Below are 27496 nucleotides of genomic sequence, written 5' to 3'. Positions count from 1 at the left end.
TCCAGAATTCCACAGTTTTATCCAAATTCTCTGAACCTTGGGAAATAATCAATAGAAGAGGCACACTTCCTTTAGCATCTGCATGCTCCTGAGCAAATCACATTACCTCTCAAGGCCTCAGTGCTTTCATCTCTAAAAATGGAGATGATAAATAAATTTACACTACTATGTCACTGGATTACTGTGAGAAAGGTACTTTGTAAACTCAAAAAGCAATAGAAATATATAATTGTGAATGTTTCAAATGGATGAATGAATAAATGAATTCAAAAACATTCCATCAAGTGACTATAACGGGCAAAGTATTGTGCTAACATCTAGGGATACAAATATAAATGCCAGGAAATCTCTACTTTCAACAAGCCCACAATCTAATAAAGAGAGGTGAACCAAGATCATGAGTGATGGTCTAAAGAGAATTCTCCTGAGGCAAATTATGACACTATGCATTTCTATCACTATAGTAGGTTAATACAATAAGGAAGACTAACCTTATTGTATTTATATGATACCAAGTATCCAGAGAGAGCTTTTAGTCATAATCTCTGTTCATCTACTATAAACATATGTATATACATGTGTATATATGTATATATATATGTGCATATATATATATATATATACACACACACACACAAACTTATATATCTATATCTATATCTCTTTATCCATCTATCTATTTATATGCCATAGGATAGATGTCAGGGACCATATAAGACTAAGAAAGGAACATGGTTTTGGAATCCTGGCTCTGTTACTTATATGATACCAGTTAAGTCACTTATCCCTAAAGTCTTTCCTGGGACTAAATCTGACAATCCTATGGAAAGGGTCTGCCCTCTATTCAGTATATGTGAAATGAAAGAATTAGCCTTGGTTAGCTGCCACTATACAGGTCCCATTGCCCTATAAAGTTGTAATCATAACACCACATTTTATGTCAAACATAGAAAAAATTGAAGTTAAAAATATTTTCTGAAGAAGCAAATAAAAGTAATATGTATACATATGTATATATATATACATATAATATATGTTCAAAGCAAAATATATTGATGTTGAAATAAATAAAACCTACTTAGCAATATCACTGAAATTAGATGGGATTTTACCTCCACCATCTGTTTTTACTTCCTGTAAGATCTAAAAGCAGGATATTCTTTATCAAACTGAACACAAACTCTTGAAAAGAAAATTCACTGGAAACTAATAAAAAGTGTAAAACCAAGCTTCCATGAGACTTTGCTATCAATGAAAGTGTATCCTTCATTTCAAGTCAAGACACATATGAAAACACCTTGTAATTTACAATGTTTTAATTTAGCTTTCTATTTAAAAAAGTTATGTTCATTAAATTTGCAAGAACTGTTGGACAAATTGAGGCATTGTATAATGGCACAGGTTGAGTGTTGTCCATGGGATTATAACTTTCAATTTTGCCAGAAGAAATCAAGCAGAGTTCCCCAATATGCAGAAAACTAGAGGCCCATTTTAATAAAAGGAATCACAAAGAAAACATGTTACATTTGCAAAATAGAAAACCCTGGATCAGTGAGTGACACAGATGAAAAGTCAGGGGGAGTGGTGAGTAGAGGAAAAATCAAATCCCCATCAGTCCAGAGAAGTAGAACAAGAGGAGTATGTCTGTTGTCATATAAAACTTCATCATTTCCCATGAAGGAAATGCTATTAGTAGCCTGGAGCTGTCCACTGCTAGAAAATATTCTGAGCTACAAGCAAGGAGGTATTAGCATTATAAGCTAAGGCTGAAAGAAAAAATTAGCATTGTAAGTACATAACCCTCCCCCTTTTCTTCATCCTGCTTCTCCTCCTCTTATTGCTATTCCTACCACTTTTTTTTTTTTAATTAAAGGAGCCATCCCTTGACTCACTTCTTAAAGAGGCCTATTCACTGAATGGGAATTACCTCACTCAAAGTGCAAACCTGAAAAGACTTCAGCCTGAAAGGGCCAGGATCTTCCAATGCATCCTGGGCCATCTCCCATAGTCCTGATGAATATCTGGTCACTGGACAAAGATGGCTCTGGAGGAGAAACTGAGGCTAGTGACCTTACACAGCTCTCCCTCACTCAAATCAAGGTCAACTGCAAGTCATGTCATCATCTCCCTGATGTCATGGTCCTCTTCAAGAATGAAGGGCAAATACAACTCCTACCACTATTACAATAGCTATCGTTCATATAATACTTTAAGATATGCAAAATACTTTATCCATTATCTCATCTGATCCTTAGAATCAGCCAGTAAAATGCTATTATTAATTTTCATTTTTCACAAGTAAGGAACTGAGTTTGAGATAATTTAAGTAACTTGCCCTGAGTCACATGACTGATACTGGAGAGAAGAATAGAATTCACTTCTTCCTGACTCTGTGACTAATACTCTTTCCATTGTACTATCTTTCTACTATTGTTTGCCTTCAAGCCCCCTATCTGAAAAGGGGTTTTCAACATCTTTTGAACCATTTTTCTTGTTGTCCCCTGGTTCTTCTTACCACCGCACTGTTCATCCTTTCTGTCTATAATTCCTGTTTAATGGCATTTTTCCCCTTTGATTGACCTTCCCATGCTTTGGGGTCTTTACCAATTAATATGCTACCACTGCAAACTTCCATCTTGACCAGGCCAGCATGTTAGTGTTATAGCCCATGCCATGAAGGGCTCTTAATCATAGTCTACAGCCTAACTTAAGCAAGATAGTAAGTATATATTAAGGGCAGTGTGAAGTGTTGAAAGGATCACTGCGTTTGGAGCAATTGCACTTTGGTTTGAATACTGGCTCTGCTAAGAATAACATGTAATATACGACTTTGTGGAAATCATATATCCTCTCTAGGACACAATTTCCTCATCTGGAAAGTGAAGACACTGGACCAGCTAAGAGGCAACTAGGTGGTACCACGGATAGAACACTTGTCCTGGATTTAGGAAGGTGGGAATTCAAATCTAGTCTTATACTTCCCAGGTGTGTGACCCTGAGCCAGTCAATTAACCTCTGTCAGCCCCAGTTTCCTCATCTGTAAAATAAGGATAGTAATGCTACCTATCTTCCAGGGTTGCTGTGAGGATAAAATATTTGTAAGGTACTTTCCAAAAGTGATATATAAATGCTAGGTATTATTAATTGTTATTATTGATGTTATTATTATATGATCTCAAAGGTCCCTCCCAGTACTAAATCCTGTGATTCTATAATCCTATAAGCAGATGATTCCTAAGGTCCCTTCCGGTACTAAACAGTGTCATCTTAGGGAAAATTGGGATTCATAAAAACTTCATACAAATTGAAGCAATGGCTGAAAAATTGCTCCACCATCCTAGATAGGATTGACATTGGATCTTTGATTTCCTTGATATGGGAAACTCCCAGATGAGGAAATTCATCAGAGAAAGTCAGTACTCTCATTACAACTAAGGATTTTAAAGAGTTTCCGAGAGCATTAAGAAGTCCCAAGGTCACACAACCAGTATATGTCAGAGATGGAGCTTGAAACTAGATCTTCTTTGCTTTGTGACTGGTCCTCCATTTCTCTAGTATGAGGTAGCGGATTGAGGGCCCCAGAACAAAGAAGACCTGAGTTCAAGCCTCACCTTTCTTTCATATTGGCTATATGATCCTCAATGAAGGTCAAAGGAGGGACAAGGTCTAATGATCAGAGGAAAAGGAGAAGTGATAATGAAGAGTGCCAGGATTGTCAAGGAGGGTAAATTTCTTAAGGTGAGGAGGAAAATTGTCTTTCTACTGCCCACAATCCATACACAGAAAAAGTTGATTAAGGAAAAGGCAACTAATGGAAAAAAGTTTTTTTTTCTTAATTTATAGGAATTTTTAAAATTGTTCTTTTATAAGTTTTTGAAAATGCCAATTGGCTGATTTAATAAACTGCAAATAGGATGAAAAAATCTAACATTCGGGAGTAGTATTAATAAATAAAATAATAGATAGTGACATTGATAAAGTACTTTAAAGTTTTCAAATCACTTTACATATTTTATCTCATTTGAGTTTCATAAAGAGGTGGGTACTTCATCTGCCTCATCATCATCACGCTATTCATTGTATTTCATCTTGTTGGATGGTGTTCAGAAAGAAAGGCCCCTAGGAAAAGTCACTATCCTGCTATTGTTCTTTTATATTTAATGTCCTGCAGATTAATATATAGGTGGGAAAATTATCAAGCTTTCTAATTAATAAAGTATAAGAATACAATAACATATGGACTCACTGAATACATCTTTGGGACAACTTCAGTGGCAGATAGAAGTATCCAGATAATATATACATTATCTTATTCTTATATGATTTTAAAATTTTCTCCTAGAACTCCATTTTTCCAAAAGTTTTTATTCTACATAACTTAGAAACATCTATTAATGTCATAATTCATAAATTTACATGGATCAGTCATATGAATCAGCAATTGTAGGTAACAATTCCATTTACAATAATGACCCATGTTCAATATAGTTCATTTGTTGACCTCTCAGAGGTATTTTGAAGTCTGTTTGGAGACCAAGGATTAATTGTTTAGTAGTTTATGAATGACAGTCAGCTTCTGATGTATAATCCTAGCTACCAGACTGTTTTGCTAGACATTTGTTAAACACTAAAATTTTACATCATGCAGTGATGCATTGCAGAGTTTCTACTGCATATTCACATGTTCTACAATGACCATTTAAGTCCAATACGCTTAAGGATAATTCATCTGTAATTTCTGGCCCTAATGCCCTGGTCCCGAATTGCCACCATAACCTCTTAATTTCTGTAAACAAATCTGCATGACTTATTTATTTGTTCAATATATCTGTCTACATGTTGACTGAATTTGATTATGCCCAAGGATGGCCTTTGGATTTTGCTCTTGGATCATAGCTATTTCCCGGGCTTCATCTTACAATGGTATATATGTAAAGTCAATCTTGTTGGACTGACACGTATTTGTTCCAAAAATTATTTCTGTGTTTTTAATCTGTATATTGTCTGCTCTGAAAACATCTATCAATCCTCCTCCTCTTCTTTTTGTCAAAGAAGTGTTATTCTTTCCATAGCTGCTATAAGATGATGAAACCTATGTCTCACGAACATTGTGTGGATTAAGTAGAACCATATATAAATATATAATTATATGCCATGTATAAATTATATGTTAAGTATATATTAAATAGAGCTTATTAATTTAAAAATTTTATTAATTCAATCTGAATTATATACAATTATATTTGTATGATATTTATCATATGTTTAGGTGTTAATTCCTCTAAACATATTCTTCTCATTGAGCTATTATTTCATAATGTCCATAAGACACTTGTCATATATAGCTATAACTTTCTACATCACAGATGTATTCTTCATGTGTCTTGCCTAGAGAAGACCAAGACATTAATAAATACTGCTTTCATGCTTTGGTACTATTTAGCCTTTGGTTTCAAGCTCAGACTGTCCATTCTCTATCTTTCCCTTTATAGTTACTGAGTTGAAATGACATTTCAATATCTTTGGAGAAACATTCCATAAGATCGATGAACTATTTGCTGTATTTTTCAGTGGAGCCATATATCTTCTTAAAAAAATTATTTATTTTCAGTTTTCAACATTTACTTCCACAAGATTTTGAATTCCAAAGTTTCTCCCCATCTCTCCCCTCCCCCTCACCCTAGGACAGAGTGCATTCTGATTATCCCTTTCTCCTATCTGCCCTCCCTTCTATCACCCCCACCCCCTTCTCTTATCCCCTTTCCTTCTATTTTCCTGTAGGACAAGATAGATTTCTATACCCCATTGCCTGTATATATTATTTCCCAGTTGTATGTAAAAACAATTTTTAGCATCCATTTTTAAAAGTTTTGAGTTCCACATTCATTCTCTTCCTCCCTCCCCACCCACCTTCATTGAGAAAGCAAGCAATTTGATATAGGTTATACATATGTAGTCATGCAAAACACTTCCATAACAGTCATGTTGTGAAAGACTAACTATATTTCCCCCTATCCTGTCCCACTATCTATTTATTCTATTCTCTCCTTTGACATGCCCCTCCACAAATGTGTTTGCTTCTGATTACCCCTTATCCAATGTGGGGTCCCTTCCATTATATCCCCTCTTATCCCCTTCCCCCTGCTTTCCTGTACGGTAAGATAGATTTCCATACCTAGTAGAGCATTTATATTATTCCCTCCTTAAGCCAAATCTGATGATAATAAGGCTCACTTATGCCCTCTCACCTCCCCCCTTCCCCTCCATTGTAAAAGTTCTTTCTTGCCTCTTTTATGTGAGATGATTTACTGCATTCTACCTCTCCCTTTCTCTTTCTCCCAGTATATTCCTCTCAACACTTAATTTTATTTTTCTAGGTATCATCCCTTCATATTCAGTTCACCCTGTGCTCTCTCTATATATTTACACACATATATGCATACATATATGTTATATATACACATACACACACACATATATACACATATACATATACATGTATACATATACACATAGAGTCCCTCTAACTATCCTAAAACTGAGAAAGGTCTCATGAGTTACAAATATCATCTTTCCATATAGGAATGTAAACAGTTCAACTTTAATACATCCCTTATAGCCTCTTTTTCCTGTTTATCTTTTCATGTTTCTCTTGATTCTTATATTTGAAAGTCAAATTTTCTATTCAGGACTGGTCTTTTCAATAAGAATGCTTGAAAGTCCTCTATTTCATTGAAATTCCACTTGTCCCCCATGAAGTATTGTACTCAATTTTGCTGGGTAGGTGATTCTTGGTTTTCATCCTACCTCCTTTTGACCTCTGGAATATCATATTCCAAGGGATCTGATTCCTTATCGTAGAAGCTACTAAATCTTGTATTATCCTGATTATGTTTCCACAATACTTGAATTGTATCTTTCTGGCTGCTTGTAATATTTTCTCCTTGACCTGGGAACTCTGGACTTTGGCTGTAATATTCCTAGTTTTCCTTTTAAGATCTCTTTCAGGAGGTGATCAGTGGATTCTTTCAATTTCTATTTTGCCCTCTGGTACTAGAACCAGTTTTCCTTCGTAATTTCTTGAAAGATGATGTCTAGGCTCTTTTTTTATTGTGGCTTTCAGGTAGTCCAATAATTTTTAAATTATCTCTCCTATAACTATTTTCCAGGTCAGTTGTTTTTCCAATAGATATTTATCATTGTCTTCTATTTTTTCATTCTTTTGGTTTTGTTTTATAATTTCTTGATTTCTCATAAAGTCATTAGCTTCCATTTGCTCCATTCTAATTTTTCAGGAATTATTCTCAGTGAAGTTTTGGACTTCCTTTTACATTTGGTCAGTTCTGCTTTTTAAGACATTCTTCTCCTTATTGGCTTTTTGGACCTCTCTTCCCAATTGGGATAGTCTATTTTTAAAAGTGTTATTTTCTTCATCAGTTTTTTGGTTCTCCCTTAGCAAGCTGTTGACTCAGTTTCTTTTTCATGATTTTCTTGCATTGTTCTCATTTCTCTTCAAAAATTTTCCTCTACTTCTCTTACTTGATTTTCAAAATCTTTTTTGAGCTCTTCCATGGCATGACACCATTTCATATTTTTTTCTCAGAGGCTTTGGATGTAGGCGCTTTGAATTTGTTGTCTTCTTCTGATTATATGCTTTGGTGCTCCTCATCACCATGGACATAAGAAAATACCTTTTCACAAAGAAAGTAACCTATAGTTGTATTTTTACCTGTTTGCTCATTTTCCCAGTCAATTCCTTGACTTTTTAGCTCTTTGTTAAGTGGAGGGTTTACTGCCCCAAGCTTCAGAGGTCTTATGCAGCTATTTTCAGAGATATTTCTAGGGACCTGTAAATTTTAATTTCTTATAAAGTTGTCTGATCAAAGAAAGGAGAGGTGTTTTCTCCTCTCCTGGCTATTCTCTAGTCTGTGAGCAACCACAAGCACTCTTTTCTACCTTGGAATTGTCAGGAGGATTCCCTCTCCACTCCTGCCACAAGCTCTGCCATGTCAGCATTTCTCCTCACCCGAGGATCTCCACCCAGGACTGAGACTCAGATCAGCAGATTGATTCCCCCACAGTCTTTAGGCAGAGAGCTCCAGAAGCAGCCACTTCTGTGACAATGGCTGCTGCCCTCCTAGGGCTGGGGCTGAGGCCTGACCACCTTCCTCTCTCACCCAAGTAAGAGACCTTTCTCACTGACCTTCAAAGCTGTCTTTGGCATTTGCAACTGCCAATGATTCAGTGTCCTGAGGCCTGTTCCATTCTGTCTGTGCCAGAATGGCCCAGGCTGGGCTGCTATCTGCTCTGAGCCTAGTGCAACAGACCCTTCCTGTTGGGCTTTCAGATTGTCTTGGGCTGGAAATCTGTTTCACTCTGTCATTTTGTGGCTTCTGTTGCTCTAGAGTTTGTTTAGAGTCATTTTTACAGGTATTTTGAGAGGTTTGGGGGGAGAGCTCAAGCAGGTCCCTGCTTCTACTCCATCATCTTGCCTCTGCCCCCTGGAGCCATATATCTTTATGTCATTGTATACCCCAAGTAATCAATCAGATGTTTTGGTATAACTGCCTTTTTTACTTGGAAATCCTAATTCCTTTTATTTAGAAGAAATAATAATGGTTTTTGGCTAGACAGAGCTATATCAAGCTTAAACCATTTTCCTAAAAGATGCCTCATTTTAGATAAAGTTTTCTTGGGAGTGCTGTGTTGGCGATATATGCTTTAAGAAAACCATAGAAAAGTTTTCAATATGCAAATCAAATTCTCTAACATTCTCACCTTCATTAGGTCTCTTTTTTATATTTTTATATTTACAATACATGAATGAATCAAGGACTTTGCAATAATCAATAAAGAAAGAATAAATGTCATGACACGCATTGAGTCCTTTGAATCTTTTGCATTGAATGTCAGATAAAATAAAAGGCTATTCCAAAGCCCATTTGCATTAGATATTCTGAATATTTTATGGCAGCTGGGGACTCAGTTACTCAAGTTTGGAGCAATCTAGACATGACCAAAATATAAGCTGTATTTTGCTGTTTTCCTGGAGTAACTATAGGTTGGAGCAAGGAGCCATGGAGAGAAAATTATCCATTTGGGAGTCAGACCCCAAAATTAGAGCTAGACCACATGAGCCTAGAGCTTTAGGGCTCTTTTACCTCTTTTAAGTATAAAGTTTTTAACTATGATACAAATAGCATATAAAGCTAGAAAGATTTTTTTTTAATTTAATCTTTGGGATGAATTTTTGGTGTTAGAACTTGCTCTAACATTATAGGTATCAATTCATCTATGAATTAAATGATAAATGCTAGAGGATTGTATGAAGTGTCTTGAAGCTAAGTGACTTCACCCAAAACTAGAAAGTATCAGGGTTGGAATCTGAGCCCATGTCTTCCCAAATCCAAGTTCTGCACTCCATGACTGTGCTGCACTGTCTCTAATGCACTGTGCCACAGTGCCCATTTTCCTTGAATTGTTCTGGAATGATATGGTGAAAATAAAAAAAAAAAACTTCCCAGAAAAATAAAGCTAGATTTTCTAGGTCCCCAAACATTTTTTTAATTGAAGATTTTGAATTAGGATGAAAGTAGATCACAAATCCGTTGCCCATTGCACTCTTGAACAGAGAAATGTGATGTAGTGAAAAGATCACTAGATTGGCAATCAGACCTGTGCTATTTACTTATAGGGTCTTTAAAAAGTCACATCTATTTGTCCTCAGTCACATCTATTTGTTTGTAAAGTGAAGGAGGTAAGGATCATGATTCCTAAGCTCCATTTTAACTCTAGAAACTGCAATATTATGATAAAAAATATTATTTTATGTTGTGCTTTAACACTTACCTGAATATATATATATATATATATATATATATATGAAATATCATTTCTTCTTCTCAGCCTTATGCTTTAAGTAATACAAATATGTATTATCTCCATTTTTCAAGTAATGAAACTGAGACTGAGAAGTAAAATGAATGACATGGCCAGTGACCAAGAAATGAAAGATGGTGAAGTCAAGATTTGATGCTAGCCTGTCTAGTTACAAGTCCAATATTATTTTCATTTTTCCACCTTCAAACTAAACTGCTTCTATATTGAGCATAAAAGCTAATGCTTCTGTTGAAAACTCCCGATCATCCTGTTAGATATCATCTTTGGTGACTATTGTATAACAAGAAAGCTCAGTCATCTTCCAATGTTTTCTTGAAGGTCAGAATTACTGGGAGGTTAGTGCAGTGTTACATTCTGATTTTCTTAGGTTCAATTGTAACAGGTCCCATGATCCTAGGTCTGGAAATGGAACAGGATCAACAGCTTTAGGAGAGAGATTGGGTAGGGCCCTTCTGCTGGAGGAAGCTTCCACATGCACAAATGCCCCATTGTCAAGAAGTCTAAAAACCAAAGCTGTCTCATTAGTGAGGAATGTCTGTCCTTGCCAAGCCCCAAACATAACAGTGGTCGAAACAGTCACACCGAGAAGAAAAGATCCTGGCAGGAGAAGGGAGATGGAACAGGTGTGTGGAGTGAACTTTTATCTTGGCACCCCAAGCTGAGGAAAACTGCCTTGGTTTCGGGGTTGGCGAGAGACAAGTTTCCCACGATTGGCCTGAACTTTGACTCTGGTCTTACATAACACAAGGAGGATTGGTTAGTTTGGGAATTTAGTTTGGCAAAAACACTCCCCCCCCCACTTCCCATCCTCACCCCACTAATCCTTCCCCCTCACCTTCGTTTTGGTTCCTGTCACTTACAAAATCTAGCCTTTTCTTATTTAGCGTCATTTGGCTTCAAGTTCATATTGGCTTTTGGATGGACCTTAAAGACCATCTGTAGGAGCTATTACTCCCAACCCCGAGACCAGTCAAAAGCTAGAATCATACACTCTCCACTTTGTGCCTTATGGTATAAATGGGAACAATGAAAGATCTGTGTAAGTCAGTTTGAGGAAGAAAGGAAATTCCAACAATTCCAAACCAGTCCCAACAGTCAGATGGGGGCAGCAGACTTGAATAAGCTAAATGGTGGCCACTGAGAGATATATTGAGTGCCTTGTGTCAAATCATGGAACTGTTGACTCATAGACCTCTGTTGCTGAAAGGAATTGACATATCACTAGGTACTACCTGATCACTGAAATGACTTGTTCATACAGCTAATAAGCAGGGGAGCTGAGATGTGCCCAGGTCTTCTGATTCCAAGTTCAGTACTCTGTGTTACATCATGCTGCTTATAATTGTTCCAGACCTCACTTCTCCAGAAAGTAGTGTCTGTCAATCATGAAATATTTATGGAATCTTTCCTCTGCAGGAAGTACAGGAACACATCAAAATCTGTAATCATCTCTGAGTTTATCCCTTCTGCCTGGGATTCCTTCTTTTTAATCTCTGCCTATTGAAATCCTTTTCTTTCTTTCACACCAAGCCCAAGTGTACACTCTCCCATGAAGTCTCTCTGGATTGCTCCTAGCTAAAAGTGTACAGTCTTTCACCAGATTTTCTTAATGCACATTACCTTATCAAAGTCTACTTTCTGTCTTCCTTGTGTGGCACTAGCCCTCATTTCATAGCAATAACACCTTGACATAAGAGAAAAATTTTCTTTTTCACATCTTTCCCCAGCACTGAACAAACAGCAGTACATATAGTTGGAACTTTTCTATTGTTATTGTTGCTAAATTACTTGTATTAGAAACTGACTCAATTTTTTTGAAAACTTAGAACTATTTTAAGCTTAGCTATATTTCTACACTCGTTATTTTTTAACTTCTTTGCCTTATTTCTCATTACAGTTTTTTTTTAATAAAAATTATACTTGTACTTTGGGTCAGTGGGGGAAGTGGATGAGCTATCGATGCTTATCCATGGGTTGTCCAAGAATGTGTCACAGAGACAGTGTCAAGGAGACAAAAAGTAGATAATGCTCCAATGTCTTTGCAGGCCTAGGAGAGAGAAAGAGAGAGAGAGAGAGAGAGAGAGAGAGAGAGAGAGAGAGAGAGAGAGAGAGAGAGATAGAGAGAGACAGAGAAGAACAAAAAGAAGAAGAAGAAGAAGAAGAAGAAGAAGAAGAAGAAGAAGAAGAAGAAGAAGAAGAAGAAGAAGAAGAAGGAAGAAGAAGGAAGAAGGAAGAAGGAAGAAGGAGGAAGAAGGAAGAAGAGGGAAGAAGAGAGATAAAATATAGGGATACTGAGGTTAGTGCAGAAAGGACTCCTGTGGGATTATTTCATTATAATGCTCTTTGGCCCTCATCACTTCCCCTTGAGACTATTGCAATAGCATCCTAATAAGTCTTCCTTCTTTTCTTCTCTGTCACTTCCAATTTAACACTCATACTACTGTCAGAATAGTTTCTTATTCATAGATCTGCTCATATAACCCTTCTGCTTCAAAATCTAGAGTTGTTTTCTATTTGCTGACCAAGTTTAAATCCTTTCGTGGTGCACTATGGTCCACAATCTGGCATCCCTATTAAAATAGTCTTCTAATTGGTCTTCTTTTCTCTCTCTTCACTTTTATTTATCTTCCACTTACATGCCAAAGTGATTTCCTTAAAATGAAAGTCTGACCATGGCACACACCCCAACCCTGTTCCCATTGGTAAACTCCAAGGACTCACTATGACTACCAGAACCAAATTTCAAATTTTCCTCTTTTTGGAATTTGAAGTTCTTCATAACTTGACCCCTTTATATTGGTCTTTTCACACTTTATTTCTCACCAAACACTTTACATACTTTACATTATGAAGCTACAATTTACACAATGCAATTATTGACCTACTTACTCTTCCTCATACATGATACTCAATCTCCCATCTCCATGGATTTGAATTAACTGTCCTTATGCTTAGAATGCACTCACTCCCCACTACTGTTTCCTAACTTCTTTGGCATCCTCCAAATGCCACCTTCTGTAGGAGATTTTTTTTTCCTCTCTTAATTTTCCACCTTCCTTAATCCCATCTCTCTTCCATTTATACTGTATATGTCTGCTATGTACATCTTTGCATATAGTTACTCAAATGTTGTCTCCTCCACTAGAATGTATACCTCTTGACACAATGAACTGTTTTGTCTTTCTTGGAATCTCCACTGCTTAGCAAAGTCTTTAATAAATGCATGTTGACTGACTTTTCAATCTCATACTCCCCACCTTGCGCTCTTCATTTTAGGATCATAGACTTAAATTTCAAGAAATCCTTAGATGACATAGAATCCATCCTCGTCATTTTATGGATGAGAAAACCAAGGCACAAAGCAGTTAAATGTCTTCTTTAGGATCACATGGCTATTAAGAGTTTGAGGCAGGATTTGAACTCAAGTTCTAGCACTATATTAAATGGGTCACCTAGAAATTTATGTTGTAGCTGAGCTGGATGACTTTCTGACCCTGAACGTGTTCTCTATACCCATTGATCTTCAAAGGTTAACTTCCTACCTATTTAATTATGATAACTTCGTCTTTAGACTTCACCAAGTTCATGTTTTTTTTTTATTCTTCTTTAGTGCATTTACCATCCAATGTTATGTTTTTTGCACATCTGTTTCCAAGCCTTAACCTAACACCTGATCTCCATGAGGGCAGAGCATTTTTGGTTAAACTCTGTATTTCTTCAAGCACCCATCAGTGCTTTTTGACATACAGGAAGTTTATAAATGTTGAATTTTTAAAGGTTATTTGGATATCATCCTTTAGTAGAGAGGGAGGATAGAGGGAGGAAGGAAGATAACTGAAGACCAAGGAAATAAGACTGAGATAGACTTTGAAGTATGGAAACTATATAAGAAATAGGAACAGAGAAGTCAGCCAGAAAACAGATCAAGTAAAGAATGAGGAACAACACTAATTTTGGAGTCAACAAAATCTTAATGTTAGAAAGGACTTTAGAAGTCATTTAGTACTATCCATCATACATGAATCTACTCTCCAATGTATCTAGCAAGTATTCATTCAGCTTTTGTTTGATGATGTCTAGTGAATGGAAACCCCTTTAATATATAACAGCATGCCTGAAAGGCATAAGAGAACTGCACGAATATTAGATGAAAATAGCTTGACATACTTGTGTTCCACATACTATTGCTTGGGACATTTGCGTTGCCTCAAAGGCTATAGCAGCTGATACTAGTGGTTTTGATACAGCAGTCTAAGAGCTGATTCGTGATGAGAATCTGTCTGCTTGAAATTACTGCCCTGTCTTGCCCTCCCCAAGAAGAGAGAAGTTTTCATAATAAAACAAAAGGCACCTTGGGCCAACCTGGTTCAGTCTGGTGATATAGAATTCCTAAAATATAGAATTGCTTACCCCTAATGGAAATTTAGCATTTCCTTCAATCATGAAAGGGAGTCTATCAGTTTCATCAGAGTTACAAAGGGGTCCTTCACACACACACACACACACACACACACACACACACACACACAAACACACACAAAATAGTTAAAATTTCTGAGTTAAAGAACGATTTGGAACAATTGCATCTTCTTGACTCAGTGATTGCCCATTATACATAAGAGCCACTCTCTCTCTCTCTTTCAATCTCTCTCTCTCTGTCTCTTTGTCTCTGTCTCTGTCTCTGTCTCTGTCTCTCTCTCTCTCTCTCTCTCTCTCTCTCTCTATATATATATATATATATATATATATATGTATACATACATACATACATATCTATATATAATTCATGTATACATATATACATGTAGATATAGATGTAGATGTATACGCCCACCCCCAGAACTTAAGAGGAACTAGTTTGAAGCCAGCTGTAATTTTTCATATGGCTTAGGACAGGGAATGAGGACGAACAGAATGAAGACTTGATCTTAAAATAGGTACTTTCTCTGATCTAGAGTGGATCCTAGATCTTCAAGATTCATGAAAACGAGTTCACCCGTAAGTCTGGGCCTGGATTGTGTAGCTGTGATGACACAGTACTTGTCCATCCAGAGGAAAACACCTAATCTCATTAGCCTCAATGGACAGGAATTTCCCTCAGTCCTCACTCACACCTGTAACATTTAATGTGGAAGTTTTTGTCAAGAGCTACCACTTGAATAGTCTCATCTCAGCCCGGTTGAGGAGTGATGGGTTCAGCACCAAGCAGGGTGGGGCACATTGTCAGTGACAGTCAGGGGCACCACAGGGCTATTGGCTTGGCTCATGACAAAGTAGACACCCTCCAGGGGGCAGGTCCAGACCACACAGGAAAAGCATTGGGAATGGAAGACCTATAGCTTGGCTCTCAGCATCTGCTCAGTGATAGGCCCCCCACACGTGCTACACTTCTCTAGGTTAATCTCCTATCACTCTTCAGAGTAAGGTGCCCCTTCACGGCTATTGAACTGCTGCCCCTGCAGCTGCCACTCACACCAATGACATGTGTAACATATGACATGGAATTGTCCCCCAAGTGCCCAGACTACAGACTGGGCACATACGAGGGCCTGGTGGTACCAACCATACCCTTCGGTGGTGAGGATCTTGTTACTGGCTGGTGGCTCAATGTCCCTCATTAACTACTGTGTCAACTTTTCCAATTCTCCTACCTCCCAAAGAATTAGAGGCCCTTCTCCCAGGAGCATGTACCTAGTCCTGAGCAAGAGGGAGCAATGACATTTCTTCTCCTGAACACAAAGCTTGCCTTTCTGTTGGGCATAGGTGAAGCTGGGAAGCTGTTGAGAAGATCCTGCACAAATGTGTGTTGGGGGTGGGGTGCATGTGAACCTCCCTCCTTCAGATGAAAGGAAACCCAGGTGCCAGAGGGCTAGACTTAGGAGTGATAGGAGGGAATTTGGGGGCCACAGGGTTAAAATTGGGGGTAGGGGTGGAGGCTAAGCTTAAGGGTGGGGCTGGGTCTGGGGATGGAACTTCTTCTAGAGAAGGGGGTAATGGTTCCTTAAATGGGGGAAAAGGTGGTAGGAAAGTTCCTCCCAGAGAAGCCTCTCCATCATCCCCAGGTAGCAACAAAGGTGGTAGAAGGGAGAAATATTCCAGGGGTAGGTGAAGAAACTTGACCAACTTGTCCACTTGAGCCCTCTGGGCCCTGGGCTCTAGAGGGATCTCTGCAGCCCTTGCATAGAAAGGGTTAAATGTGGGGCCATGGCTTAAAAAAATTTCTTCTGCAGGGCATATAAAGAAGGGAGCTAAGACAGAGACAAAGATAAAGGGTGAGGGGTGGGGGTTGAGGTGCCACCATTTGGGAGTGGGGCCAAAGCTTTGCCCAACTACTTTGCTAGACAAGCTCAACTATATCTGGCTTTTGCTTTCAATTATGGATTGAGTGTCAAGAGTATTAAAAGTATTCAGTATTAAGAATAGCTGTAGCATGCACAATAGCTGAGCCCCAGTAAAAATCATATTAGCAAGTAGGCTAAACAAATTTGAGGGTAACTGATAGGTCTCAAACCCAACAGTGAGTCAGGGGATGTGTACCCCAATCATGTAAAGATTTTCCCCCAGTGGAACAAGTGGATAACAACAATTTATTCCAGTGGCAATGAAGACAACTGAAGTAGGCTCTGTGGGATATTTAGAGCTTGGTCAGACATCAAAGATGCCAAAGTCGTCTACTGCCTCCTTAGCCATAACTAGTCATCTTAACTTTTATCCTGACTCTGGAAGAGAGAGTGAGGCTGATGACTGCATAACTCTTCCTCATTTAATTCCTATTCACCTGTAAGTCAAAACATCACTCATCATCCAGCACTTTACCCTAAAATCATGATGTCACTGGTCCTCTTCAGAAATGAAGGATGAACAACAAACAACAAGATTATTAAAAAAAACTCTCATGTACATTTCTTTCCACAATTGATTCGTATAATGTGTTGTTATTGTTGTTGCTTTTAATTGAACAAGTTGTTCTTCAAATGTTTTCTTACATACTCCAGATAATTCTTGTTATAACATTTGAATGTCTATTTAAGGTTATCCAAGGATTTCAATAGAAACCTAATAGCTTCTTCAGACATAGTGGTATTGTCCTTAAGTCTACTATACCTAGATAGTACCACCTTTCTTCCTATAGTCTTTACCATGGTAACAGCTGAAATATAGACTTTTATGCATGAGTACTAAAATGTTTTTACACTCTCTGTCAAGTTTTGTGAGAGAATGTGTTCATACATGATGGTTTTAGCAGATAACAGCTTTTTTGGAATGCACTATTTTGGAAAAGTGGGTATGGGTTGAATTTATGCCATTAAAATTTTTTAAAAGTATGTCAATCTTCTTTTCAAATTTATTTTTCTCTTCTTTCCTCTTCTTCCTCTATTCTATTTCCCTTGGTAATTTCATCAACTCCCATAGGGTTTACTTGTTGTTTCTATGCGGATGACTTTGATATTTATACATGTAACTGCAGTTGCTTTCCTGAACTTTAATCCCAGATTACCAATACGCAGTTACCTATTGGGCAATTTGAACTGGATTTCCTGGAGATACGTTAAATTCAACACATGTAAAATTGAATTCCTTATCTTTCCTCCTAAAATAATCCTTTCCTTGCTTCCTTACTTCCGTCAAAGGAACCACCATTCCTCTAATGTCTCAAGCCTGTAGTCTTAGCATGATTCAATACTCTTTTTTTGTCCTCAACCACACATATGCAATCAGTTGAAAAATCTTGCCACTTTACATTCATAGGATATTTCTCTTATGTGCTCTTCTCTTGACTCATACAGAAATTTATTTCAGGTTCTCATCACCTATAACCTATCTTACTGCAAAAGCCTCCTAATTACTCTCCCTATCTCAAACTCCACCCTAATCTTGTTTGTCCCATGTGATGCTGCCAAAGTAATTCTCCATAAGTAATGATCTAGCAATATGATCCCCCTACTCAGCCAACTCCAGTGTCTTACTATTGCTTTGGATGTAAAATATAAACTACTTACTTTCTGGGTTTTTTTTTAGTATCAACTATTTGGCTTTAGCTATTTTAGCTTTTAATGCCTTATACACACTCACCACAATCTATCTTCCTAGACTCACTTCTCTCAACATTACTTCCCCTTCCACACTCTGAAATAAAGCCAAACTAGTCTTCTTTCCATTACTTGTTTATAAACTCCATTTGTGTTTCCGTGCCCCCTCACTGTCTATCCCATATGCCTAGAAGGGAATTCATCCTGATCTGTGCCTTATAGAGTCCCTCTCTTCCTTCAAGATAAAATTCAATATTAATTAGTACAATCATTTAGTAAGGCAATTTAGAATTCTGAAACTGAGATTAAATTGTTCATACCCTTTTAATAGAAACTCCTTACTGGGTTTATACTTGAAGGAAGCCATTGATAAGAAGAAAGGCCCTAAATATACTGAAATATTTATGGCAGTACTTTACTATGACAACAAAGAACTGGAAACAAAATAGATGTGTATCAATTGGACAATGAGTAGATAAATCATGGTATATGAATGTAATGGAATATCACTGTGCAATAAGAATGAATATAATGAATACAGAGAATACTGAAAAACTCCAATGAATTGATACAACTTATAAGTAGACCCAATAAAATAATACACACTATGACTATAATAATACACATGGAAAGAACAAAAAATAGAAACTGAATGTTGCAAATTCTTTTTACTAAAACCTTGTCATATGAGATAGTGCTCTGGAAAGGGAGAGGGACAGGTAGTGGGGAAATTTTAGACTAGGTAAAAACAAAGTATATTAGCATAATTCATTTATAGAAAATCAAGGGTCAGGCAATATATTCAACAGAAAGCTTCCCTGATCCTCCTAGATTTCTTCATATTTAACCACTCTGCCTATACTTGCATTTATTAACCTTATATTTATGATGTATATATTTTATATGTATATATTGTTTTCCTAATTATTATATAAACTCTTTAGAAATAGAAATTATTTAATTCTTTGCACTTGTACCCCAAGGCCCTAGCATAGTATTTGATATTTATGATTAATAAATAATAAATTAATTAAATGATTCAAGATACGAAAATTATTTATACTATCCCTTTCATTAATAGGTAGAATTTCTGGTTTTGTATTGTATAGATTTTTCAATGCTTTCTTATTCTTTAGTTTTTCCTTTTCTAGATTTAAGCAACTATTCAATACCTTTTTCAGATTTAAATAACTTCTATTAATACTCTTATTTCATCTAACCCAGGTTTAAGAATAATCTTATTTTCTAAGATTGCCTTGTATTAGTCTTCATTATTGTGTAGTATAATATCTAAAGATATCATTGGCAAAAATAAAATGAAATCATTTCCTATAACTGATAAAATCTGCTTCCAATTTTGTTACCATGTAAAATTGACACATAATAAAAAGAATCTTTCATTTCATCTTCATTCCATTAGATGCTCACTCATGATTTACTTGATTTCCTGGTTAAAATCAAATGGAAGCATTTCCAGCAGGCATTATATTGGTATTTCTGATTTGTTCCAGAGTATCTTACCTTCTGGTGGTACTTCAACCCAAAAGGAATCCATTTTCTCTACTGTCTTCCCTGTCAATCAGATTATCATGATAATTTCAAATAGGCATAGCACGTAACTCTGTAACACTCCATCTCTTTCTTAGATTCATAGGAATTATATCGTACTGTTTGGGTGCTAACCCAATCATTGGTTATCATCAGAGCCCAATTGTCTAAAACTCCGTAGTTCCTACTAGGACTTCATACTTATCTCATTATACACAGACTCTCCACTGTACATCTTCTCTATTAGAATTTCCTGACTTTTATGTTGCCCTTCCCTTCCACATTGTGACATGGATGATAAGTTGAGATTTTAGTAATTAACATTGCTATTATTATCATCTCATTCTGCTCCTCTTGTTCTATGTTGTTGAATTAGAAACAGTTTTGAGACAAGTCACTATTCTGGATTTTTTTTAAATATACTTAATGTTCTGTGGTCTCTTGAATAGATAGAAAAATAACTGCTTTGTGAGTTGAATAAAAGTAGAATATACAAGTTGATCCTCTGTAGTCTCATTGAAGGAATCTTAGAATAACTTCAGGAGTATACAGGACAACAAGAATGATATGTACCTTATTCTGTTCCCACGTGGGCTTGATTCCTTCTACTTTATATTTTAGTAACTTGTCATTGCACACAGCTTGAAAATTATGAGTATTTGGTATGTTCACATCTATTTAAAATATTGTTCTTACATGTTTTATGGATGAATATTATTTCCCAGTGATTATGGATAATAGCTATGGTCCATTGTCAGTATTGCTTAATTGTTGAATTATTAAGGATATTTTGAAGTCTAGATTTGAACTACAGATATTTATCATCTGTTAATTCATAGAAGATAGTGAGCCTCTAATTCATAATTCTAGCAATAGGGTTATGTCTTGCTAGGTATTTAATAGGTGTTATATTTTGGTATCCTACAATGATTTGTTGTAGTTTTTATCATTTCACTGGAGAAACTGATTTGAACAAAATTCCAGGCTTCTTAAGTATAAGCCGTCTTAAATTTAAGTTAATAGTGATTTCATCCTGACTTGCTTTCATATGTACTTATTTCACTGATTTAGCCATTCATATTTTTTTAGAATTATTTATCACCATTATTATTGCTATCACATTATCATCAATATTACCATTTTAGAAATAGAGAGAGGTTAAATGCTGTTCTCAGAATTGCATAGACAGTATCGTCAGAAGCAGAACTTAAAAACAGACCTTCCTGTTTCTGAGGTCAGATCTTCATGCCCCCTTTCTTAATTATTTGTATATTTCTTCTTCCTCATATTAAGTTGCGACCTTTTTGAGGATAAGGATTATATCAAATCTACCTTCATACCCCTGGCATCTAATATAAAAGACCTACACAGAGTAGTCATTTGACAAATATTTTTAAACATTGACTTTTTAATTGACAAGACCAAAAGGACATCAATTCATAGATAGCCTGTGCCCCACTTACCATCACGTTTCTCCAGGACTTCTGGTTAGCTAATGTGCCTCTAAGACAATGCATAAAGAAGTGGTGGGGAAAACACACTAAATTTGGAGTCAGGAGACTTATCCAAATTTGGCCACAAGTCATATCAAGGTGAGGGTCTGAAACATGAAGGGTTAACTTGATGAAACCCTAAAAACACTGAATCTTCAAAAATCTGAATCTTCGTTCTCCTTCAATCACTAACTTAATCAGTTGACAAGTCCTATCAATTCTTCCTTGGCAAGATTTGTTTTTATTTACTCAATTCTACTTTCATTAGTAACGCCTTTGGTCAAGTCTTCATTGCTTCCTAACATGATGGTAGGAAAAAGGTTCCTAAATGGCCTCATCTTCAGTTTTTCTTCCAAACCATCTTTCACAAAACACTCCTCCTAATACAGTCTCTCATCACACCATATAACCACAAAATTTCAAGGCTTGGGAAGGATTTGAGAGGCCATTTTATCCAAGCTTGTAACAGAAAAGTGACTCCTTTTATAACCTACTAGTTATCTATTTGTCAGTACTATTCTGAGTATGACTACTGCTACTACTAAAATATTAAAGTAAAATAAAATTAAGTTGCTCATTATCCTCAAAAAGAAGTATACATATTTATTTTAAAATTCTAGGCCTTTTAAAACTTGGCTACAATCTATTTTTGCAGGTTTATTTTATACCTTTCTCTCCTCTCCTTCCTCCCTTGACCCACACAGAAAAACTCCTTTCATCTATGTGTTCAGCAATTCATCTATAACATAGGCTTTCAGAGATAGATGTAGCGGAACTGAAAGTTTGCTCTATTACAGCCCTAAATCTATTATCCTATGGTCCATAATGGTACCCAGAAGACATATTTCCTATTCTAAACACTTTGAGAAAATGGCAACTCCAGGTTTGAGTTTACAGGTAATCCAGGAGAGTCTATGATCTAAGTAACCTCTCAATATCAAAAGTCAGTCAATATATGATGTCTCAGATTGGTTTTGCTTTGCATGATGAAATAACACATAGTAGTACTTAATGGCAGTTTTACCTGGCTTGGCAACCTTTCCCTACCAAAAAAAAGTCTAACTATTTCTGATACCTTCTGAAAAGCTTTTGGGCAAGGAGTGCATTTTAAATAAGTTAAGTAAAAAATGCTTCTCTCAGTAGCATCTGAGGGTGTCAGAGTGGGGAGATTTAACAGACGGTTGATACTGTCTGATTATTAGATCTGTCAGTGCCTGTCTGAACATGAAGCTGATATTTTACAGATTTTTTTAGCTAAAAAGTCTATCTTTGTATCATTTGCCTTCAGGGATACATTTTCATGGGGCTTTATGTACTATTCTTAAATCATGCTCCCCAAATTTGCCTACACCTTTGTTCCTAAAAGAGTAGTCAATTATTCCTTCCTGAACTTTTCAGTGTGATTGATAAGCTCAAATGCTAGTTTAATACCTCCACATGTGTAACACTCAATGTTGTCATTAGTGACCTCAAGTATGAAGTACAGACTCCACTTTCTGCGATTTAGGATGGAAGCATATCTTATAATAGATCCATTTTTCTGCCAGTGAAAGTAGGAAGTCCTCCCATCATGATCCCTCTGTGCCTTCTCATCTTAAGCAATTCATGGCTATGCCTTTCTATAAATCCTCAAGAGAACGCTCCCCCAATTCATTGGGGGAGCGTTCTCTGTTTCTTTTTATGTGTCATGGACAGAAGTTTAGTTGTTATAATCCAGGTTGTCCATCTGTTGTTCCTTACTCTCACTCTATCACTACCACTTCATTTTCTGGGCACAAACATCTTGGTGATAATTTTCACTGCTTATTTCACATTCGAATCATTGCTGTGCCCATGACACTTGGACCATGCTTCCCTACTCTGCACTTTGGGTCACCTGCAATTTTGATAGGTAAGTATATACAACCATTTAGATCCTATTTTGTGTACAACAGAAGATGTTGATTGTTCTGAAATGATTTTTCTTGTTTTGGTTTCCCTTTTCAAGTTTACCTCTCTGAGTACTAGATTATTTGTATAAAAATATATTTAACTAAGTGAATGGCGTGCAGATTAGTATCTATGTTTCTGTGTGACAGGATAAGAGATTTTGAGTTGAAAAAGGCATTAGAGATCATCTAGACCAAGTCTTTTATTTATAGATGAAGAAACTAGACCCACAGAAGTTACATGATGACTGAGGTAACATGGCTACTTAGTAGCAGAGCTGGGATTTGAACCAATGAACCAATTTGAACCTGTTACAAATCTGACATTATTTCCACTGTATTAGGTTGGTAATTGGTAATTGGTGTTGATTCTGTCTTAATCAATAGGAAACCTTGGTTAAATCACTTCACATCTACTTGTCTCAATTTCTCCCTTGGTAAAATAAAAGTTTGCATTTGATGATCCTTTTGTAGTTCTAACATTTGTTGATTCTCTAATTCTTTGATTTCCCTTCTTGTTTGATGTTTATCATCTTCCCTTCCGGTGATTGTTTAGTCCCTGGTTGAGTTGTCTTCAGCTGAAAAGTTGTCTCAGATTTTGCTTTAAGCTGATGAAGGAGATACTGATGTGGGGCTGGTCTTTTCTTTATCTGCATGCAATCTTCAACCCTTTATCTATTTCCTAGCAAATTCTCAGTTTCTAGAAATAAGGTTCATACTAACAGATATAAACAAAGCATTCACATTGTTCTTTTTTGTTTAATACAATTAAAACAATTTTTAAAAGTAGTGTTCAGAGCTTCACCTACTCAAATGTTTTCTCTGTGTGTGTATGTGTTCAATTAATAGACACCAAACATAGTATGGGGAGGGCGAGCCTTTTCTTCTCTCCACTTCTCAGGTCATTGTATGACAGTTAACATTACCTCTGAATTTCTTGTATTTTCTTTTTAAATATTTTTATCGTCCCCTTTTCTCCCTTTCCTTCCACTCTTGCCCCTTTCCCTTCCCCTCCCTCCCCCTCCCTTCCCCCCTTCCTTTCCCCTTTCTTCGCCATTCCATCCTTCTCTCCATCCTTTCTCCTACCTCCCTTCCCCGGCCTAGACGATGCCGTGGTGGAGACAGCGGAGGAGGCCACGGAGCCCGCCGAGGCGGACATCACGGGGCTGTGCCAGGACATGTTCTCCAAAATGGCCACGTACCTGACGAGCGAGCTCACAGCTACCAGTGAAGACTATAAACTTCTGGAAAATATGAACAAACTGACTAGCTTGAAGTATCTAGAAATGAAAGATATTGCAGTAAACATAAGTAGAAACCTAAAGGACTTAAACCAGAAATATGCAGCACTTCAGCCTTATCTGGATCAGATCACTCTAATTGAGGAGCAAGTAGCAGCTCTTGAGCAGGCAGCTTACAAATTGGATGCATATTCAAAGAAACTAGAAGCAAAGTACAAGAAGTTAGAGAGGCGATGAAAGAATTCTTTAGCTCAGACTTTTAACTACAAGAATATTTTATAAGAGCTGAAATAAGTGGGATGGAACTTATCACTATGCTTCAATTCCTAAAAAGCTGTGCTGCTGATCCAAGGAGAATCCCAGCCCCCACCTCTGGTTGGATGTGTAATTCTGGCCACCCCCACCCCCGCCGTGTTTTCCTAAACCTGTACCCCCCCAACCTCATCTTAATCGCGTGCTTCGTTGTGTGCCCTGGACCAAGGCTCAAAAATCAGGATCAACCCCGTCTAGAGCAGACAGAGGAGAGACTCTGGTCTCCCTGTCTCTTCCCTCCCTCTCCTCTAGGCCCTCCCACACCCACCCCTTTCACAACCTGTTTTTGAACTTAAATAATAAATGCCAACATATGACCCTGAAAAAAAAAATATTTTTATCAACAGTACTTTGTGTATGCACATAGACCATTTTCTTAAATATTTTATGGAGCTAAGAACATAGGTATGTTGGTTGGTAGTTGCTCTCAATTAATTTTGTTTCCTTTTTTAAAATAAAAATATTGTTAATATTTTCCATTGTTTTTCAGTCTTTCAAACCTTGAAAATCAATCCAAGATAACACCAGAATAGTGTTATCCCTTGGTCAGGTTCATTCACTAGCATGTTGCTCTTAACTGAGCTCTTAAAAGTCAAAAATGATGGGCCTATATTTGGAGAATAAAATGCAGCCTCAAAACTTCTCCCTTAACAAGGCATCTTCTATGTATATTATAATACCACACAGCAATCCTTGATAGATGCAACACCAGAGAAAATTTTGTTCAGAGATCATCTGATTACTAGTATCAAGCAAGGCACAAAAGCAGAAGATTATATATATATATATATATATATATATATATATATATATATATATATAGCACAAAAGCGGAAGATTTTATACATATATATATATATATATATATATATATATATATATATATATATATATATATATATATATATACACTCACCAAAACAGTATGGCCATCAAGAAGGGCATGCTATGTGGAGTCTAAATGGAACAAGCTTTTCTAAAATATGAAAGGATTTTTTCTAGATGCTCCTTTTAGCAGACAACTTTGTGCTTATTTTTTTATCGTAAAATGCTATGGGCATGACTATTCTGAAGAGATTGGCCTTATGTGAGAGGTATCAAAAATGAACGAAGCATGAACACAACTCACATGTAGTTGGTCTGGTGGCTCATTAGGTTATTCAATTAGCATAGATATGTCGTCCAGACATTGTAGATGGCCGAAGAATTACCAGGTATATAATGGCAACCAAGTAAACCCTACAATTTACTAGCCTATGACAAGTCTCTCCCTATTTCCCTTACTGAAGATGAGTCCAAGGAAGACTTGTGTTCCAAATCAAGCAGAAGCCCCAGAAAAAAGGAGAAAGAGCTTTTCTAGAGCTTTTATAGCTTTATGAGCATTGAGATTATCCTTTACTAAATAAAAAAAATTTGACACTACTTTTAGTCACAGAGACACATGAGGATGAACCTTTATTAAATGGCCAGAGTATGTGGCCCGCAGAAAAGTACACGATAAGCTCCATGACTGGTGGTGTTGTTCAGTCATTTTCAGTCATGTCTGACTCTTCATGACCCTGTTTGGGGATTTCTTGGCAGAAATACTACAGTGGTTTGCCATTTCCTTTTCCAGCTCATTTTACAGATGAGGAAAGTGAGGCAAACAGGGTTAAGTGACTCATCCAGAGTCACACAGCTAAGTAAATGTCTGAGGCCAGTTAAAACTCAGGAAGATGAGTTTTCCTGAATTCAGACCTGCATTCTATCCACCGTGCCACCTAGCTCTTGACAACAACAGTAACAACGATGTGTGGCCCACCAAAAACACTAGAGCCCATGGTCAGTTCCATGGAGAGTGTCCCAATCTAGTAGATCAGGAGATTCCCTTATTATTCTTGCTATATGGATGTGGCATATTCCCTCCTCCATCCTAGTAGAATGAAATCAAGCAGGAACTTTCCTTTTCTTTACTATATCCATGACTCATAATTGTTGGCACATATTAAATATTTAAGAAATATTTACTTAATTTAAGGAAAGTGAGAGTGAGATATATCATATTTAGGGGCTCTCATCTTCAACGGTCACAAGCAATTCATAGACACAAAGTTACACCTTTTTTATATCAATATTCTTTGATGGATGTTATGTTCATGAATTATAGGATTCCATAAGAGACTGCAGGATATATTGGGTGGGACACTGACCTAGAGTTATAAGAACATGTGTTCAAATCCCACCCCTGATACGTACTAGTATCTTGGGCAAGTCCTTGTGTCCTGGCTCCCTGTAGTAGCAATTTGGATTTGAAGACCTTCCCCACACATTAATAGGCCATGTGACCTGCTTACATCACAGGAAGCATAAGACACATGTGGTGGGAGGAGCTTCCTGACAGGAAAAGGAAGTTATGTCACAGGAAATGCTGAGAGAGAGAGATGTTATAGCTGTTAATGGCTGCTAATGGCCACCCTCATGATTGTTAGAACTGAACAGACTGACTTAGCTGTACTGTGAGTTTGTTTTTGGGAAGACCCCAGCAGGGGGTCAGAGAGGTTTTGGGATGGCCAAGCTCCAGGCTGTTATATGGTGTTTTAAGTTCCTTGCTGTTACGATAAAGTGCGCTGACTGGCTGTGGGAGCTGAACATTTGGTTATGGGATATGGTTTTCTGGTGTCTGAATAAATGTTATACTTCTTTTACCTTTCTTATGAAGAGTCTCTCATACTTTGCAATATAGAACTACATAGGCGTATTCACAATTATCATTGATGTTGTGTTTATTGCCTTACTGGTACACTCCCTCACATGAAAAATGGTGCATGGGTGTGAGCATTTTGGACTAGATGACTTCTAAAGTTTGCTCTAACTCTAAATCCATATTCATGTGATCCTTTGATCTCTCAAGCACAAAAATTGCAGTAATCAAAAAGAATATGGAGGAAAATATGGTAGATATTAGTTAGCTTCAGTCCATTACCAACTAGGAGTGATATTAAATACATTATTCGGGAAATCTATGATTGGAAAAGGAGGTGGGCTGGTCATGCAGTGAGAATGGG

The 27496-nt window shown here is 36.9% G+C and overlaps 1 protein-coding gene and 1 pseudogene across 1 annotated transcript; one reads left to right on the top strand and one right to left on the bottom strand.

Annotated features, from left to right (window-relative positions):
* Positions 1-14892: 14892 nt before the first annotated feature.
* Positions 14893-24079, bottom strand: LOC118842427 (annotated as a pseudogene).
* Positions 23974-24377, top strand: LOC118844502 (biogenesis of lysosome-related organelles complex 1 subunit 2-like). Its single transcript, XM_036752406.1, has one exon. It carries the CDS (start codon positions 24078-24080, stop codon positions 24375-24377), a length of 300 nt encoding a protein of 99 aa, XP_036608301.1. The 5' UTR covers positions 23974-24077.
* Positions 24378-27496: the final 3119 nt, after the last annotated feature.

Source organism: Trichosurus vulpecula, chromosome 3, assembly GCF_011100635.1.
Source record: "Trichosurus vulpecula isolate mTriVul1 chromosome 3, mTriVul1.pri, whole genome shotgun sequence".
In the NCBI taxonomy this organism is placed as follows: domain Eukaryota; kingdom Metazoa; phylum Chordata; class Mammalia; order Diprotodontia; family Phalangeridae; genus Trichosurus; species Trichosurus vulpecula.
Note: the sequence above shows the minus strand (reverse complement) of the source record. Positions and strands in the feature narration are given on the sequence as shown.

Excerpts from the sequence above, each read along its gene's own strand:
- LOC118844502 (XM_036752406.1), top strand. The coding sequence starts at position 24,078 with ATGTTCTCCAAAATGGCCACGTACCTGACGAGCGAGCTCACAGCTACC.